The 21,445-nt window shown below is 33.4% G+C and overlaps 1 protein-coding gene across 2 annotated transcripts in view; it reads left to right on the top strand.

Annotated features, from left to right (window-relative positions):
* Positions 1-21,445, top strand: part of LOC119643437 (paired box protein Pax-6-like) — a 73,380-nt gene that overhangs the window by 36,490 nt on the left and 15,445 nt on the right. Inside the window, exons 5-7 of one of the 2 annotated variants that reach the window (XM_038042781.1) lie at positions 1,915-2,015; positions 2,620-2,857; positions 8,429-8,524. In XM_038042781.1, coding sequence (XP_037898709.1) covers positions 1,915-2,015; positions 2,620-2,857; positions 8,429-8,524 — 435 coding nt within the window. The remainder of the gene's footprint in view (positions 1-1,914; positions 2,016-2,619; positions 2,858-8,428; positions 8,525-21,445) is intronic. The other variant, XM_038042782.1, reaches the window with a different exon arrangement.

Genomic DNA, 21,445 nt, shown 5'->3' with positions numbered 1-21,445 from the left:
TGTCCTATCGGACAATTAACTAACAATTTTAGGTTTTAAAATTAAACTTTAAACAAATTATAGTTGCTTCTTTTTTGCTCTCAGCTTTGCCTATCAGCTTTACGAAGGTTCTCAAAAGTTATTATATTTAAATTCGAGAAGGTATCCGCAAGCGAATACTTCATCAATTGTCTGACACGAATCACCGCTATAATTAATTGAAACAAGAAAAAAAAATGTTCCTATTCACATCACAGCTTGAAGTTTGTCTGGAAAAATTTTAGTGAAATAATACATCGGTTAACAATTCCAAACACTAAGACAACAAATTTTCTTCACAACCTTCGTTGGTTTGTGAACATAACGTCTATAGTTATATATCCAAAGATTCTCTAGCGTTTCGATGCGATAGAACCATTTGTTAAAACTGCCAGGTGTCAAGTTTCTTTCCTACAACATCTTCTTGAAATTTTCAAATAAGTGATAGTCGCTGGGATCCAGATCTCGAAATGCAATATTTAACCTTTGACATGGTGCATTTGTTTTATTGTTATTAAGCGCTGTACTCATCTTTCTCAGGCTCAAATTTTTATGCAAAGTGCTAAATACTTGGCTTAATCTTTAGGATGGTAATTCCCTGCGTGTTTGCCGACAATATTTTCAGGATTGTTGTGATATTTTCTGCTCTAATCGTAATTGGCACGATTATTTTGTAAATACCAAAGATAGCGTCGCTGATCATAAATCGTCGTAAACCATCCAAAAATCATTGAAAGTGCCTTAAAACTTAATAGAGATCGTTCAAGGGTTCGTGTATTCTAAAAATAGCAGAGATTTCTTATGTTAGACGACATATATGTTTCAGTTCCGGGAATCATTGATCAATGTTAGCAAAACAAAAGTCAAGATCTACTTATTCTACAGTTACGTCCACTACGCCTTACTTTTGTTTTTCCTACATTAAAATCAGGCACTATATTGAGAACATTTAAAATTAAAACTAGAGGACGTTATAAATGGTTTTTGAGGATAAAACTAATACAAGAAAAATTGTTGAAAATCTCAACCTCTCTATTGGACTTAAAGAAAGATGGCAGTGACACTCTCAAAACAACTGAAGTAATGGACTTTTGGGGATATCATATACATGTACATAATACGTTGCAGTTTGCATATATTCTGTTTGCTTCGGACAGGGGTGGGCATATTTTTACATTTTCTTCACTCCATTCTTTTTTAGGGCACGTGATTGTTTTTCCGTTGACATTTGTGACATCTAATTTGAGAGATGGTTGTTGATTTATAACAAAATCCATTTAAGTGACACGTGCTTTCTTCCACATAACAAACACGCATTGAATATGATCTCTGACGCGACGTATTAAATTTTCATTGAGCCAGTGTGAACAAGTGAAAAATGAGACGAAAGTTAAATACGCTTCACTTAACTTACGTACAGCTTATTGTCGGATTTTAAAATTAACTCATTAACCATTTTTCTGTTGTTGTAATTTCCAAGATCGTAAGAGCAGAATTAAGGCTATAAAATTTGTATATTATTATCATTTGCCGCCTTAATTGCTCGATTTAAAATTATTTCTATCAATTGCTAGCCAATCCCTTTAGCAAAATTCGATATATGTGTCATGATGGTAATCAAGTACCTTTATTTCTTAATAAGTTCATTAATTATATGGCATGACACTTTCTCACAAAATCTCTAGTGCCATGATTGGCTACCAAGGGCTTTTGATAATAAATGCCACTAGCAGATAATGAGAGTTAAGTTCAAGCTTAAAATCAAACTTATATAAATAAATTACGTTCTTCCCACATCTACACCTATGCATTACCTACGAAATTAGTTACTAAATTTCAGATCTTATATTCACTTGCTCTCATTTTCATTTCATCTCAATGTTTTATGTATTTCAGTAATGCTGATTTCGGATGAAAACCGTGATATAAACATGCATGTGGATGAAGACATTAAACGTCAGCGTTTAACGTACAGCAGCGATCAAATCTATTCAAACGTAAGTAAAAATTAATTTATATATTTACGTACACGGTTTTACTCGCGGAATATAGAATAGAAATTTATATTCGGGCTTATCCGTTTATATATAAGAAAACTGTAGAAATAAAAACTTGTGCAAGTGAGGAATAAATAGAAATATGTAAAAGATTGAATTATTCTTTTTAGCCGACGTTGGCAATGGAAGGTCAGAATATGAGAAAGAAAATTAGGTTTATGCGTTTCAAAAATAAAAAAATATATATACTGCTTAGGCGGAACCATCATCTGCAAAAGTGAATTTTTTAAGAAAGCCAAGGTAGAACAGGGACGACTTTTTGCATTCATGTAATCTCAACTTATTTTTGCATAGAAGTATATTACGATCATGTATGTCGAACACATTTCCATGTCTTACCAGACGTCAGTTTATGTAGTTGCTTGTATTTTTTTTTCTACCTTTTTTTAATTTTTAAATAAGAAGAAACCGAAGGGTACTAAACAATTGTTAAGTTGACCCAAGATGTTAAAATGACCAAGTTTGAAACAGAATTTATTTTGTAGAGGTAGACCATATTACTTATTTATTATTTTTCCCGATTTGCTTTTGCTTTCTATTGCAGATCTGGTCTGGAAAATGGTGCATTAAAGACGAACATAAAATACTTTCAGAGTTAGGTACTTTAACAACAAATAGTAGTAGCGTAGCTGCTTATTACGACAGTCACAGCGGTTTTCCTGCAGCGGTGTCGTCCCACACACACACAGCCAACGTTAGTGATAGCATGCTATACGACAGCATAACCAGCATATCCGGAACCCAAAGTTCATTATACACCCCAGCAATTGGTGCTTCTATTGGTAAGTTGAAGTAGACGGGAAATAAAAATAGAAAAAAGTATTTCATACGAAGGCACTAAACCAGTGATAGATAGCACATACTAATAAACACACAGCACCAACGACACATTCGTACTAGAAAAGCATGTTTGTGTATGTTTTGCATGATATGTATTCGAATATTTTAACTCCTGCAAATGGTCACTTGACTTGCTTGCAAAGTCTAAGTTATACTCAATTAAACACATTTTTCATCGCTACCACAGCACTTTAATAATATTCTTTCAGCCGGTCTTCTTCCTTTCAATCAAAAAGTGTTTAAATTTATCGTTCTTAGATTTTAGTGTTGCTATATTAATATACGTACAAAAATTGCAAAATGTGTCTTTATTTATAGAACAACGTCGATGCCCGGATTTCTCTACGTAATTTGGTTACTTCAAAAAAGTTATTACAATAAATCGGAATAAATAATCGTCTTTTGTTTAACGAAAGTACTTAAAGGAACATAGGTATTTTGTAGCGTTCTGACATAAGTAGACTTTTAACAAACAGTTTGATTCATTCCGTACAACCTTACCGCCAAAGTACGTACAAATGCCCTTCAAATTTTGAAGAACGTTATCGTGCAAGTAATATTCTACCCGTAATTTTATTGTGAACAATATCACACGGAGAGGAACTCATGGTGTAGTCATATGCAAACGTTAAATTGACTTGACGATTTTCTGTAAGTGGTGTTCTAATTTCTAATCAGAAATTTATAAATTTCAATTTTGTTTTCACAATAATTAGAAAAAAAATTTTAAAAAAAATTAACGGGTGGATACTTGCAACACTTTTATGTGATCTTGAAGAGATTTAGCAAAGGTGAGGGTTTACAAAAACTTTATTAACTACTCCATTAATCAATATCAATGAGGTCACAACCTATCAGATTATTAAAGCAATTGGGGAACAAGAGCGATACATTTAAACTTGAAGACTCTCTCTAGAAGCAATTTTGTTGACTTCCTAAAGGCTTTCAAATAGAATGTTATAAAGGACTTAAAACCACATGAAAAAACAATTTCATTGCCTTTTCAATTAATTTTTAATAATATCTCTTCTTTTTACTGAAAATTTGAAAACATTCGAAATATTTTGAAAAACACATCACTAAACCCAAAAATGTCGATCCTTTTGTTTTCATGCAATATAAGAAAACATTAAAAAAATATTAAATATCTGTTTATCGTTACTATTTTCAATTGTATATAAGCAGCCACAAATGAGTCAGACTGCATGCTTAAACTAATCAATTTGGCTCGCTTTGAAAGTGTAAATGTTGTTTGGAGGTAAATATGTTCTTCAAAATATTGTACTGTAATTTTAATTCAATGTATTGTCAAAGGACGGGAATGTGTTAACTTGGTTAGTTTTTCCATGGAGTTTGGTCCACTTTTTCAAGTTTTTGTTCGTATTTCTATATAGTACATGTTAACGATAGACGGATATTTAACATACATTTTAATAGTCTCTTGCACTGTGTAAAATATATTCATAAAATATGTTTGATCGACTTAAGGTCTATCTATCTATTTCCTGTCTGTTTTTGTATGAACTGCCACGGTTTCCAAAGTAAAAGTTGAAACTCAACAAACATAATTTGTCCAGAAAATTTCAATGTGCTTTTATCAACAGTATACGATCGGTACACTTCGAGTTCGACTTAGACTGATTAGAAAAATTACTTCCGATCAACCCGTTGACCTTCCTACAAACAAAAAATAGAATGTAGATGGTAAGTATAAAGTATTCGCACCACAATAAACCTACTTTTTCTCTTGCTGTATCCATTTCAAAACGTAAAAATACACACATCGATATCTCCATGCAATTTACACGGACATATAGTTGTTGGTGGCTTATAAGTAACGAGTAAACTTTGACATGACTTATTTTTTTGATTATACAAAATTGACAGATTTTTTCAATAATTCGAAAACACAATAACGTGCGTATTCTTCTTTGAAATATTTGTCAATAAACATACATAGAAAAAATACAGTAGGGTACTTTATGGATTATTGCATAAGTATAAACTGGTAATTTGAAATTTTTAATGAATACTTTGAAGTAAATGTAAAATACACTAAACGTTCAATATGAGAATATGAGGAAAATTAAGTCGCACAATTTGCTTTAGATTATAAGGATTTGTTTTGTTAATGCACAAAAGAAGTTAAATGCAATATATAATTCTATAATTAAAACTAATGGATTTCAATAGGATAACGTCCCATCCAGATTGAGACGTATTGATAAGTTGATCAGTGACACAAGAGTATTGAAGAGATTTTGTAGTATGTATCAGATTTTATATTATTTACGCCTTAATCTTTACTGCTTACAGACTAGCCAAATACAGATACAATATCGAGTTTTAAGATTCCCTTCTTCAGATATTTTTAAAAGCAAATGGCGAGCAGCAGGTCTCTTTAAATTTTAGTACTTGAGAAAAATTTCCAGTCACGGATTGCATTAAACGATTAATGCTATAGTTCCGAGAATAGGAAGTGGCTAAGTATATTTGAAGGTGACTACTCTACTTTTTTAATCAGGGTTGTGCGCCGCGGATGGATTATGATCAATAGCTTCTGCGCGCTCGTAAGAAGTTTACTTACCACCAAAGAATGGATTTGATTTTTTGCCCATTACTGATATCCTCAAATAGACATAATGATCTAAATGTCGATGTGCATTCGATGCAATTTGTACCAAACCGGATACAAATCGGTCAAGCCCATCCAATATTGTAGAGTAGATAGTATTAAAATTTTATTTACTTTCGTGGTTTTTTCTTCAAGAAAAAGGCCGTGAGTACAAAAGATTCCGCCATTACTGCATTTAGTTTCCGTACTTCTTTATATAACATGTTGAGGATTTATTTTAAAGAGGCACTATAACATCATAAAAGTTTCCTCTTTAGTTTTTTTAAAGATTTTCGGGTTTCAAATTTTTTCAAGACCGTCGAAACAAATTGGATTTAGAGCGGCCTAATGCATATAGCAACGAAACTATCGTCGGAAATATGACCGAAAACAATTGAGGGTTGAATTCTAATGTACAAAGTAATGAACTCATTGAGTAAACGGAAGAAACTTTAAAACATGTGTTCATGAAATTATAAATATTTAAAACGAGCGCACATTTTTATATCTACTAAAAAAACAAATAATATGTAGTCACTAAGTACATGTTTTTTTCGGAGAGATACATGAGCACAAAATACCACATCGGTTTGTGCAGAAAAGAAGATTTCGCGAGCTATGTCGGAAAGGAAGATTTCACACGTAGCGAAGACCATTGTCAGAAAAATATCTCAAATACATTTGATTTTATTTAAAAATATCTTAAACCACAGATGATTTATCACATTAACATTTTGTATAATTTCTATAACATTGCACTAAATCGTCATCTTCTTTAATATTGCTTCCTTGTGTGTTTGATAACGTATTTATGAACTTTAGTCGCATTTCAAATCCTCTACCAATACAAATTCAAAAGGATTTTTTTAAATTTTTTTCATTTATAAAAGATGTTTAAATTTAAACTTTTTGTTATATTATCACTTTGGTACGATAATTAACGAACGTGCAGTTTACAGACATTGACAAATGCATATGCTGGTACACAATAACATACCAAAAGAGAGAGAGGGTGTGTCCTATCCTTTTCTTTGGTTTTTCTAGCCTTCTGTTCTTACGAAGCAGGCTAACAATCGGAAGTATTGGACAATTTTTAATGCTGTGCTAATGTGATTACCCTTTTATATAATTCACTTTTCTATCAACTCTTGTCGTAATACATATTTCCTTCCCTGCTTTGACCTGCGATGATTTTTGTATCAACTTACAGATTTTATTTTTCAGTTCTTTAATGTTGTGCACTCTTCTTTATTATGAAGGAAAAGTATACTAATTGAATTTAATTTATTCTGCATGCTCTTGAACAAATAACAATGAACAACTGTACACAAAATGTAAATGCTGCTTGATTTACTGATGAAATAACAGTAGGTCTGCTTCATTCAAATTATTTATAACTTAAACAAGAAATAATTAATTTGAAAGCAATAACTTTTATAAATATAAACCTTAATTTAATGTGTTTATTAATGCACATTTATGAAAGTTTAGGAACTTGCGACAAAAAGTATCTAATTTAAAATAAATAACTTTTATAAACGTAAACCTCAATTCTACGTGTTTATTAATGGACATTTATAAATACTTGAGAATATTTTTAAATTAATAGCCAAAATTATCTCTAAAATAAGAAATTTTTTTTGTTCATGTGCTGTAAATATGATACGATAAAAACTCCAGGTTTCACTATTACGGTAGTGTGTTTGTTTATTGTAGCTCAAATTAAAAATAGTTCAATTTGGTTCACTGTTGCTGTTACATGTATGTTACATCATGTGTTTTAATGTAAATGTTTAAATTATACGTATTATGAAGCCACAAAAGGCTTGTGCTAAATAAACCACGATGCGAATATTTCTTGGCTAAGGGGAAATAAATTCATGTTCAATACAGTCCTAATCTTCTAGCCTAGCACTAAAATAAAAAAGTTTACGAAATCTTAGTTCTAATCCTTACTTATCTCAGAAAATGCGCCTTAACATGAAGAGTGCTGCCAGTAAAGGCTGCGTCAAATTTCATATTGAGATATTACTCTTTTCAGAACAATTTCTCCGAATCGGTATTTTGAGCTTCGAAAACAGCCAAAAAACACACAAACCCCGATTAAATAAATGAGGCGGTTGAGAAAGGGTATGACTTGAATTTCTGATCAAAAGTCTAAGCAACCAAGCAGTACGGAAATGTGCATTATCACAAAGCTCACAAATTGTACAAAATTGTGAGCGGCAGGGATTTATAAAATCCTATCAATAAAAAAACTTAGTCTTTATTCTTTGATTAATGTAATACGTGGATATAAAGTGGACTACTGCATGTAATCGAAGCGAAAAAGGGAAATCACAGGGAATGCAAAATATACGATGGCGTCTTGCTGTAGATATCATAGACTGAACATGTAGAATTAACAAATTAAATAAAGACTTTAAGTAATACTAGTCCTAATAGTAATTTTATTTTTAAATATAATGAAAACTGATTCATTGATGAAACGAGTGCTGTCCGCAATCTTCCTCAGTGACCATTTCTAAGACTTACAAAACTAAAAAAGCATTTTTCCTTTAATAATTAGAATGACACATATTGGATATGTCTTCGTCAATGTTTGATACCAAACTGACTTGAAGTGGCTTAATAAAGCACCCGCAATTCACAACCACTAAGCACATATTTTTACCTGTAATTTACCAGTTTTATTACATATGCATTTCTTCAACACTGCGATACTCTGAGCATAAACTTAAAATATGGCAGGTAATGGGTATCCAAGTCTTGCTCGGAGACGAAATAGAAACTTTTTATATTTTATAACTTAATTTTTTGCTTTTATTTTTCATTGCTATTTCATTAAAAAGTATGATTTCTTATATGTTTTGTTTATTAACGTCTTTCCTCTTACCAGGAGGTAATACTCTCACTCCTTTAGTGCCAATAAATATGCAAGACATAAAAATAGATCAAAGTTTACAGGATCAGACCCTATCTCCTTATTATACAGGTAAGCACATATCATGAAAACAATATCAAGATTAAATAATTTATTTTCAAAAATTAAAAAAATATCAGTTCAGAGGAATACGAAATTCTCTTCGCTATTTACCTACCCCACGATTTAAGTGTTTTGGCCAACTTATATTTAAACTAGTAAATTACATTACTACCTAGTAAAAAGGAATATTTATATATTTTTATATATTATTTATGTTCAAAGAAATACACTTCATTTTGTAAAATAAATATGTCTTCTTTATTGTCTGCTGTTGAATTTGCTTGACATATTAAAATGCAATTTTTATAGATCTCTCCTTAGATTAAACTTATCTGAAGGCGCCCGATGTCAACAATAACGTGGAAACAAGATAACTTTGGTTAATGTAGACTCAAAACTTTTTCTTTATACATAATCCAATATATTCACTTATTAGATCGTATGTTGCTTATAAAATAAGTTAAACAAATAGTTTTTACACTTGATTTATGCAACACGATTCACTTCGTAATTGCTTTTTATAGCTAAGCTATAACTAAAAGGTGTCCAGTCGGTTTGGGCCAATATACTCATTAAATTAACTGAACTTTAGCAATCGTTTTTACATATTTACTTTGTTGCTTAATATACTATAAAAACAGTTCACGTGAAAGAAAAAAAAAGCACCTTAGGCCAAAGGGGAGCTCGCATGGTTCATAAAGTTTCTTAGTACTATCCGATTGATTTGTGTGTGATAAGTTCAATCTTGCTGCGAGTTTGATTCCCATGCTCTGATCCCAGGGTATTCTGTGTTGTAATTATCGACCGTCAGTATCCCGGAATTTAAAGTAGCGAGGATTTTGTCTCACTTTGTGTGGAATACAAAGCACTAGTGCAACTCTACATACAATTATTTCAATTCTATATAACTTATGCACAATTTGCAAATGACCTAAAGTTTAGGCTTTATGGATAAAAATAATAAGCCAATAATAAACAAAGACCAAGTGTTATTACAAAGGAAAGAGAGAAGTAGGAAAAGGAAATTTAAGGATGATAAGCAAGAAAATATGGAAGAAAACTAGCAGAAGACAGCAAAATATTTGATTTATTAAAAAAACAATTAGCTTAGGTAATAGATTAAAATATAAGTACATGAGTGTATTACAATTGACATCTCTAGTCTGAAGAAACGCAAAGAAACAAGCCGTAAGTAATCGCTAGCAAACATCAAATTGATTTTGCTATCTTTTACGACCTTTTTCTATTCTGAGGTTTGGAAACTTCAAAGTGCGACCGGTTTAACCTTTTCCATATGAACGAAAGTCGATGTCAATTTTCAATTACGTTGAAAGCCATCAATATCGAACAATCTGCAATGACCAGTGAATACACGTAATTTATTGTATAGTTTTTTCCCCATATCAAAAATAGAGTCTTAAACAAAAACTGCTGTTTGTCTCAAACAAAAACTGCTTTCGTTTACCATACCCCAGGGTTGCCGATCATACCCTTGAACATCTCGTGGGAGCGCCATCAAAACCAATCACAAGCTGCAAATCTTGGATAATTAAACATTACGTGTTTAGTATCCTCTTCTGAGTCTTCACACTTCGGATATGCTGCTGAGCTGTAATATCCGAACCTGTGTAGATAAGTTTGCGGTGTGTTGCTCCCTTCGTATTAGCCGCCTCAACGTCGATGCCAAGCGGCATTGGCATCTTGATCGTCGCGCATAATCTTCCTGAGTAGTGGACATAAGACAAACTCTTCTGGAACGCCTGTTGCAACCTTGCAACCTTCTACACGGTTATCGACCTCGCACACCAAAATGGTAGTGGGGACCGCAATTTTCTAAAAGCGTACTGGCTTTCCGCAAGGGCACCCCTATCGAGTGATCGCTTTACGACTTTGCCCTTTCTTCCGGGCCTTGTTGAAACATTCTAACGATGCTCGTGAGTCTCTTTTGGATCGCGATCTTCTGGGGCATATTTTGGTGTGCCCTTGAAGTCAAGATCTTTTATCTTTAACTTTTTCTGCTACCACCCAGCAACTGTCCCGTAGTGATTACTAGGGTTCGGTTATCTGTTCTGTCTTTAATATCTACAACAGCATGGAGCAGCCTCTATGGGGACAGAGTTGACATAGTTTGTCGGAACTTGATAGAATATGCCGTTCGCCAAGTGTTAATATCCACCTCTTAAGCATGTGCGATCGAAGTTTTTTCTTGTACATTTTCATCACCGTCTTTGAGTTGTTGTGAATGTTCTTATGTGTAGTTAAGAAAATACCTACATTCTGTTTCATCTCAAATTGCTGCACATTTTTTCTGGATCTTAGGCAGTTTCTTAGTGGGTTTATTTCATTACTACGCCTATAATATGGGCCCCGTCTTGCACGATTTTTTTTGTTTTCAGCAGATCAGAACTGTTTTTTGGCAATGTGCATTGATTTGCTATGTGCGCGATCTCTGGGGATCGGAGCCATCTAATGGGGTTACCCACCCAATCTTAAAATTAACAGCCTAATGCGTTCGCATTCTTAGCCTCGATTTGACAATGAAAATGCATTCTTTATCGTTTTTTCTGCAACTTCATCTGAGTCCCTAACCTGCTGCTTCCCTTTTGCCTGAGAGAGAGAGGTCTACGGATTATCCCCCTTGCAATCAGCTCAATACCCCTTATCAACCGCCCGTATTTGCACAACTTTGCATTAACTGGAATAAGACGTATATGTTGTATATTAGATGTTTACTAGTCCTTCTGCGGAGGTGTACTGACCTTAAATCGACCACTCATTTTTTAATATAAGAAGAAGAATATGAATTTACTAGAAAAACGACGGATTTAATATAACTGCTGAAAAATAAAAGTCTAACAGGCCGATAAAATCCAACTAGGATATTTTCGAGGTTATTTTCAAATTGAACTTTGTCAATCCAGGCTACATTTGAAATCAAAGCTGGCAGTTAAATTTGCAAAATTTAGGCGCGTTCTTTTCGAGTGTTAGGTTCCTTAAGAAATGGACCACACAATCGCGTAGAAGGGGGTATTTTAAAATAAGTGAATCAGTTTTGATGGCCCCCGTCTATTGTAGTTTTACCAAAATAAACGACGCAATCAGAATATTTGACGACTATAAAGGTGCATTAAAACCATCCTTGCTGGCAGATGTGGCCATTATGAACAATAGACGAATTGCCTTCATGGCTGGCTATAGAAAACAAATTTTCGAAAATGGATCTACCGAAAGCATATCTGCAATTGGAAATATACCCTGGTGAGCGTCATTTACTGACATAGAATGCCGACATGGAGTTATATTAGTCAGCTCGGACGGCATTTGGCATGGAGAATATACCAGTAAAGTGGGCGAAAGTTCATGAACTAATTTTATGTCATATGTTTTGTTTAAGCAAACAGCAAGTAAGTATGAATAGGTTAGAATTCCTCCGAGGTTATATTGAGTAGTGTTTACAAATTGTAAAGTAAAATTGATGCTATGGAGGGTACGTATATTCTCAGGCCTACTCAATTTGTATGGTCGATTCATCATAGATCTAAGTCAGATAATATTAGTTTGGGGAAAAAGAAATCCATTATTTTTCTATGAACTTCAGGACTTTATTTAACATGCTTCGGATTGGCCGATTTGGATCAAATATGCACCGTTTTGTTGTATGATTTGTTGCCATTTTAAAGGTAACTTCAAAATGCCTCTCTCATAGAAGTCCTGGTCTCTATTTGCAAAAAAACTCTAGTAGTCGATTTTCACAATCCTCCCTAGATTCCAATTTTTTATCATTAAAGAAATTTTGCAATGCAAGAAAAAGATGATAATCGCTTGGTGCCAAGTCCAGACTGTATGGCAGATGCATTAAAACTTCCCAACCAAGCTCCCGAAGTTTCTGGCGAGTCACTGTAGATGTGTGTGGCCTAGCGTTGTCCTGGTGGAACACGACACCTCTCCTGTTGGCCAATTCTGGCCGTTTCTGGTCAATCGCTATCTTCAAACGGTCCAGCTATTGACAGTAGAGATCAGAATTTAGTGTTTGGCCAACAAAAAAAAAAGCAAAAGAATTTTTTTTACTGCGAAATGTCAGCTTTCCAACGAGCTTAAATCTGAAATTGTTTGATCGATACTTTACGATAAATCTATCAGTGCAGCCATTTACCGAAAAAATAATGGATTTCTTTTTCTCCAAGCTAATACGTCTATTAAATCAGTTATGACTTAAGGATGCGGTATTCCGCTTCAATAAAGAATATGTAAAAGCTTTCAGTGAAATTAATATGTTAATGCAATGACTTTAAATTCACAATGCGTTCTTACCATACATACTCTTCTTCTCGTTATAGCCCGATGATTAAAGTGTTTCTTCTGTCTTCCGCATGTATTAGTAACACTTCGCTCAAGTTTTTTAGTACTGCCTCTGTTGCACTTTTTTCAAAATGACCGCGTGAAACTGCTTTTTATTTGAGCCTGCTACGATCACGGTTGCTTGAGCGCTTTTTCTTACTTTTCTTCGCTATTTGCGTTGCTTTGTGTAGACTTCCCTTATGAGATTATTGTCCTTCTCTGTGCTTCGAATGAGTTTGGCTGACCTTCTGGACAGCGTTAACGTGAAAGTCATTTTACACGGATGTAACTTCTGCTTGCTCAGATAACGGAATACTGCCTACACCATCTTGATAGCGTCTATTTGTATTCTCTACCCAGTATACCATAGCCAAAAGTTTACCGAGCTTGATCTTGCTGTCCACCCATAGGTTTAATGCGGATATTTCTCTCCCACGTTCCCATTCCCATATTGGAAGTCGAAACTACTTACATAGGGGCCGGCGCCTACTCGTCATATTGTAGAAGAATTATATGGTTGTTTAGTCTTTTCAGCCGTCTCTCGTCTCCTGTCCCTTTTGGTAAGGGGCTGCTCTTTGGTTATCTTCAAGTACTCTCTTAACCCTGTGTGTTTACATTGCAGTAGAAACGCTTATGGCTACGCTTGCATTAAAATGAATTACATGTATAAGCAGAAGCAATATAATCGGCAATTTTTCATTAATCTGTATTTGGACATTTACGTTTGGTACTTCGGTGTCAGTAAACCTAATATTTTTTCTTTTAAAAATTATTATTTTCCTACCTCTTTACTAACAATAAATTTATACTATAAAAAATTATATTTTAGTTTTCATTGTATGCATACATGTGGGCGTTGTGTATGTATCGTATGTTGTACCTAGCAATGTTCTAAAGTGTTCGGATCCTTGCTTATTTTATAATTCCGAAACTTAATCTACAAATGTACGAAATATATATGAATTATCTGTCAGCATCTGCCATGAAATAGTGTGAATATTGAATATTGAAAAATAAAAAATGTAGTTAATGTAAAAGACGATTTACACGGACGGCGAAAGAGACTCTCCAAATTATTGAGGAAATTAAATAAATTAATTTCTGTGGTCAAGACCAACACCTACGAAATTTTAAATTAATAATAATAATGATTTTTTTATTTTGTTTTTTTTTAAAGTGTCCTTTAAGTTTTCTTCCCAAAGCATCTCTAAAATAGCTTATGTTGTAGCGGCTACGGTTATGTAGTTTGCATATAAAAAAGAGCAAAAATCATTTGAGACATGTGAACGTTAAAATTTCTGTAGCGTCAAGTTAAAGTAATCTAAAATGCTGCTTTTGTGCACATATTACTGGCATTTAATAATGTGCAAAAAATTTCAAAGTGTTCAACAATTGTTTGCGATAACTCAAACACCGTTAAGAAAGTCAAAAGTCAATTGCAGATTACTTTCTTAAAACAGTTCTGTTTGCGTTTGAAGACAAAATTACCAATGATGGAAATTCTAAAATCTCGTCGTGTGATATGCTGTGTAAGCAATCTAAAAATTTCATTAGGGAGTACGACATCCATATGTCAATACTGATCATTTTGAGTTTTGAGACACGGCTGACTTAAACCGAGAACGCGGAGTTCCATTTAAAATCATTGCAAGATGAGAATATGAAAAGAAAATTAGTCAAAAGAAAATTAAAAATAGAGTGGTTCAATTTAATGATTCACAGTCATGATTCACAAAAGTGCGGTCATGGTAAATTTATTTTATTTATTGCGTTAAAACCAGGTGCGCAAATTGTGTTGCAAGATATTCAACCTATGAATGTGGATACAAAATAAATGTCGTCGCGCCAATTGTAACATAGATTATCAAACTTTTTACGGAACCTTTCCTAATAAAGCGGCCGATACCTTACTTCTACAAATATCTAAGCTGATTAAACTAAACTCTAGTATAAATAAGATTCCTGTATCTAATATATCTTACTGAGCTTGTTTAAATCAGAAGCAAATACAAAATAGGAAACTATATTTATCTTCTTACTTACCTAACGATGCGCCGATGTATTCTCATAATTAACAACTCAAATACAACTATAACAACGTAAACGCTATTACGTTGCTCACAAGAAAAACGCCGTTTCTCTGAACAAGAAACAACAGGACTCACTTTTCATACTATTACTAAGTTAGGAAAATGTAATTCTAGCAATTTGAACTCTTAAATGTTCATAATAGATGTATTGAATCATTTATTTAATTATTTGGTCAATAATAATGTTGATATTTGCTTAATTTCAGTGTATTGGGTATCAGATAGCATTAGATTTTGCCACTCACTTCAACGGTATTCCATGCGACAGACGGGACAGAAGAGCCGGCGGAGTAAGTGCGCTATTGAAAAAAGTTCTCACTTTTATTGAATCCTCCTCTACTCAAACCAAGTTATTCGAGACGGAGTTGATCTCTAATTTTAACGGAAAAACGGTTAGAAGCCGCGGCCTGAACACGTTTCTCTCGTCATTCGCACTAAGCCGAAAAAAAAACGTTTACTAAATTCTATCAAAAACACTATTTAAAGTAATTCGTCGTATCAAATTTTAGTTGTTTAACTTTAATAACAAATTTCTGTCTTAAGTTAGAATATTAACCCATAGTCACTAACCACATATATTTGGCACACAGCAACCGCCGCTCCGTTAAGTTGGTTTGTTTATATACACCATGTCTCTTTAAAAAAGGTCCAGGTTGTGGTTGCTTCGATTCCTGTTCGGTAGGTGAAAAAGGTCCTTCGAAATATGAGCTGCGAATGCACACGTGGACCTTTTGAAATTTTGTGCTGGTCATATCCCGGCAGAAGGCGCAGCGGAGGCTTTAATACGATTTGTGTGCGGACCAATACATGTTCATCTAAGATAAAAAATTCAGCACATTGCCTTATAGATTTCAAAATGTGATGTTTAATGTACGTCGCTATGCAAACTGTTGTACTTTGTCTTAAAATCGTAAGGGGCCAATATATAACGTGGCTTGTGATCGTTGTTCTTTGCATGTAACAGTGACGCTTGTAAACCTCTCGTCATTAAATATCTTAATGACACTGAGCGCTTCATCCCTGTCTGTCAGCAAAAAAACAATGTTCTTTTAACGCCAACAAAGTTGATGACACCAACGGACGGAGTACTTCTCTCGTATCAATCGCGCGAATGCCGCCAAAATGTCTTCTTTCACTGCTCAGGGTCAGAAGTAATAACAAAATAAGAACAAGTAAGAAAATTAATTTCGGCCGGGACTGAAAATTTTATATCCATCACCGCTTATCTCAAAAAAAGACAAAAAGAACAAAATTCTTATGCTCTGTAACGTGAAGCGGGCGCAGTTGATTTCCTCTATTTTCGAAAAAAAAATTTTTGTGGTAGACGCGTGTAGGCGTGTAGGCCCTCTGCAAATTTTAGCTCAATTCCAAATTTTTTTGCAAACTTGTAGGCGATATCTTTATTTTCGGTAAGGTCAGAATCTTTACCACAAATACTAAAAACGTTTAACAAAACGAATATAAAAGTTGGTATAAAAATCCATTGCAGCTGGCTTTCTTTTTATTTTTTTTTTGTTTTCTCAATTTTTCCTGATGTTGATGAAATTTGCGAATTGAGTTTTTTCCCAAGATTTTTTAAGCAAATTAATCGACGCTTTTTTAAAAGAGGATAAACTACAATTATATTTTTAGACAATGCTTATAATGTTTTCCAGGTATTTCCTAGTGACTCGCAAACGAATGTTGTATATGAGGACTTTAGCAAAGCAAAAGATCGATCAATTATAAGTTACTGGTTTTTAAACGTGAATCATCCGATTTTTTGTTATCTTGTTAAAATAGATAATCTCTCGTCTTCTTAAAGTTCTTTTCAACTCCATTACTTCTGATGAATTTCCTGTGGCGACACGCGTCCTTCAAGGAGACAACGTTCTATCGTTCTGTACATCGATAATCGGTCACAGCATATTTTAATGTATGGCGATGATATTAAACCGTTATTTTTCTTTACCTCTTTTGATTTGATCTATATAATTTGATCGTATGTTACTTATTTAGTTTTAGAACATTATACCTCAAAATATGTAAGAAGGTTTTTTTGGACAAAAGACTAGATTTTAATCTGCATATGGAGCTCTTAATAAATAAGGCGAGGTCACCGCTAGATTCTGTTAAACGGAACTCAAGAAAGGTCGGCGGACCATGCGTTACAAAAAAACTATACTTGAGCTTCGTAATACCAATACTTCAAAACGACTCTACCATTTGGTCTTTTTCACAGGCGTTATGCTGATTCACCAGATTCAGTTTAATCTCAGAAATTTGAGTTGGAATTGGGTAGTGACTTTGTTATCCTACGAAAATGAAGTACCACTTTTGAACTTACTTTCACTAGAGGAAAGTAGGTTTATGCCGGCTTTGTCAAGAGAGAGAAACTTCAATGTTTCTAGCCAGTCCTTAGATTACTATAATACTCAACTCATAAAAACATAACTATGAGCCTTTCAAAAATCTAAATCATATCTGTATCTCCTAAAGATGATGTAGATAATATCTCAATATCAGACTTTTTACATATACCCACGATCAAATCTGCTCACCGTTTATGTGTGCGTCTTGGCAATGTCGTAAATTAATTTTTAAGATTCCAAAAATTAAACTAACCATATTTAGCACTATCAGTTAGCAAGTTCTTATATGGATGCCCCGTTAAGGGGTTCGTTGCTAAAATCTACGTTATGATTTTTCCTATTCTACTTATTAGTTCACGGTAGTTATATTTAATAATGGTTTCACGTAAATGACCGCCTAAAGTGTTTGTATGGAAATTCAATTTTGGAAATTCTTATTTCACCTATAAGATGAATGATCGTGGAAACTAAGGTCACTGCGAATAGTGGTTCATTGGAGTAAGTCGATGGCTTAACATAGCCTTAAAGGGAAAGGTCAAATAGAGTTAAATCGCGCGATCCTGACGACCGGTTCACATCGACATTTTTGAAGATTGCACGGTCATTAAACCCCAAAAGAGCTAACAGTTTTATGAAATTTATGCCATGACGTACCTTTCTACTGAAAGCTCATGTCGTCCAAATCTAAATGAACTAATTCATCGCACAAAGAATCATCAATAATGTTTGTCGCAAATAGTACTATTTGATTCCATTTGTTCATATATATTGCTCATAGTAGATGGCTTACGTTTACCATAAATATGCGAAACGTAGTTCGAATAGATTCATTACTGTTGCAACAAATTTTAATTATTACTTTGCGCTCCACAACTGTGAATGCTTCCATGGTGATTTGCACAAGACTGCATCAGAGACAACGAAATGTATAGATGTTTTGCTTCAAATTCGAATAAAGAGATTATTATAGATATTTTGTGTTTCCGTTATGAATAACGGTATTAACTATGTTAATTAGCAGCTATTTGACAGCTTGTTCTTTCAATCTCACTATTTGTAAGTGCAAAAATTCTGTTAGTAGTTTCTCGATAGGACGCTGCATTTTCTCAAACGTTTACAAGCCAAAAGCATATGTAACTCTTTGTTTTTAAGTGAACAAGCGGGATAGTATTCGTTTATGTGTGTACGTACGAAAAAAACCAAACACTATATATGTATGTTACAAACGTGGTTTTTCACTTCCCCCTTTATTTCTTATTGAGGAATTCTAGATTTTATGTTCGCTAAATGCTTCGACAATTTTCAGTGAAAATTTTCATCTCAAAAAATATTTTTATAAATTTTTATTATTTAAACGAAAATTATATTGTAGTTTATTATATTTATCTTCATCTAATCTACTTACTTTATTTATATATTTATTAATTTTGTTTGGTTACACATATATATTTGACATGTTTCATGTTTCAGTTATTCTACATGGCGTCTATTTTATATTTTATATATAGATTAGATTATTTATATTCCAAAATTAAACAATTAAATAAATTAATAAAATATTACAAACTACTTCTTAGTCCTACCTGTTATATTTTGCACCGTTTTTTATTTTTTCCATTAATATGCTCTAAATCGGCTGGCTGTCGGACCAAAAATTTCGAATTTTTCTACAATAAGACTTTTAACGTAAAGGCCAGTTACCATTGGCAGTGGTAAATCAATCGTTCGTTTTCTCTATAATCCTATCATAAATTAGATTTTCATTACCTAATTTATTTATTTTCATAACATATAAAAAGAATAAAATGCATGTATAAAAAAATAAGACAGAAAAAAAAAGAAAAGCATATACACTTTTAGTATAGAGGCCAGTACAGTACAGTACAGTACCGGCTTTTGAGTAAAGCTCTAAGCCGTTGCAACATGCAAAAGCTCGGCAATTAATAATAGTAAAGAAATCTAGATAATCTCTAAATCATAGTGATATGTTGAGGCTGCAAGTTAATTTAAAAACGATATAAGCAAATTGGGCGGAAAAAGGATAGAATTAATAGAATCCGATATTGAGATCGAGATATCGTTTAGATTTTTTCAAATTCCTAATGGCATGCTCATGTATTGGTCTAACTAAACATATATAAAGCCTTTTAGTAATGTAAAGATACTTAAGCTCTTTGGACCATCGTTTAATGAAATATAGCGTCGACCTAGCTTTATTGAAGAGAGTTCAGTATACAGATTAAAATGAATTTAGTCGAATAGAAATCATAAAAAATACTAAATATTGAATGACTTCGTCCTTGAGAAAGAAAGCTTCTTCCACTTTTTTAGATTTAACTGAATAAGAGAAGAAGGAAGAAAACAGTTTAATATCGTCAGTGTACATTAACATCCGGCTGGATTTAGTCGCCGAAAGGAGATCATTAATGTATAATTTAAATACAAAGAGTCGTAAATCGTGGCCTTAAGGGACGCCAGACGTCAAGAGAAATTCATTTGAGGTGATGAAGTTAAACAGAACTCTCAAGGATTTGTTATGAAGATAAGAGCTTATCCATTTCACTGTGTAGGAAAGGAAGCCAGAGGCAAAGAGTTTGAAGGTCAATAATTTATGGTTAACTACGTCAAATGCTTTATTAAGATCGGTACGAGAGCCTCTAGAAAAACCTTGAAAACATGGCACGCATACTCTAAGGGATTCGTAAGAGTGGATAATCCTTTCCTTTCAGCTTTGCTGAGATGGACAAATATAAGATTTGATAGCAAACGTTAAATACTGAGCAACATTGCGGTCAAACAATTTAGACAACACATACAACACTGTAGTTCTTAACGTGATGTGTGTTTCCAGCTTTGTGAAGCGGAATAAGGAATCTGCTCTTCCAACACAAAGGGAAAGCACCTGATTTCAAGGACTGATTATAAATCTTTGATATAACATCATATAGTTCGTTAGAGCATGGTTTAGGTATACATAAAGCAATCTCATCAGAACCAAGCGCAGAACTATATCTTAGAGACCATAAACCATTCAAAACATAATTTTCTGAATTTACCAAGTTAGGAATCAAAACCGAATGAAATATCGAATACGGATAGTTTACAATTAAATCGAAATTAACAGTTAAAAAATTTCGTCGGAAGTATTCAACAAAGAGATTTGAGGTTTCAATATCATCAGAGTTGATAAACTTGAAAAATATTTGAGATTAAGAAGCAGAGAGGTTATCTGAAATAATATTGGTGGTTGAGGTAATTAAATTTATGCCTTGCAACAGAATAGCAAAATAGTTGTAAGCAGAACCACTTTTCATAAATTTTTTGGTAAGTTTGTTTTTCCCATTTTTGTAATATTTAATCCCCCTGTTAAGCCATGGCACGCACTTGCTTCGATGGCGTGGCTGTTTGATCGCAACGGACGCAGAAAGAGCTAGGTGTAATATCTTATAGAAGGAAGACAATAAGGTTTCAATATTTCCAGCAGATAAATCAACCATAATGTGTGGAAGATGAGATTTAAACATAATGTTTATTGGCGGAAGTTGGGTTCAAATTTCTTGTTAAATTTAATATATTTGTTATATGCAGAAATAGCCAGCTTTAATATATTATAGAACGATGATAGTAGGGTTTCAATATTCCCAGCAGAAGAATCGAGCATGATATGTGAACGATGAGATTTAAGCAGTACGATATTCGTTATATTAAAATCAAATTGTTTATTTGAGGAAGTTTGATTTGATACATTTGAGTGGTTCAACGGACCATCATGTCTGTAATGAAAGGAAATGAAATTGGTTAGTTGATACGGATCCTCAGGTAAACTTAAATGTGGACAACGATTTAGAGCTACAGTTAAAAGTACGTTTGTGTTGAAGCAAATTACTATCAAATAATTTATTGAAAAACACAATAGCTCTATCAGATGTTAAAGTGGGGACCATTAAGCCTGAATTATCACTATAACACCAAGTGTGGCAAATTGAAGTCTCCCAACAATGTGACCATATCAGTAGGTTTAGACATTTTCACGTCATAAATAGGGGCAGCAGGTTTCTTAAAAATAATAGTGTTTGGGGGAATATAGGATCAAGTTTCTTATTACTGCTTACTATGAATTTTCGCCCAATAAATTAAACGTCGGGAATAGT

Source organism: Glossina fuscipes, unplaced genomic scaffold, assembly GCF_014805625.2.
Source record: "Glossina fuscipes isolate IAEA_lab_2018 unplaced genomic scaffold, Yale_Gfus_2 60803, whole genome shotgun sequence".
Lineage (NCBI taxonomy): Eukaryota > Metazoa > Arthropoda > Insecta > Diptera > Glossinidae > Glossina > Glossina fuscipes.
Note: the sequence above shows the minus strand (reverse complement) of the source record. Positions and strands in the feature narration are given on the sequence as shown.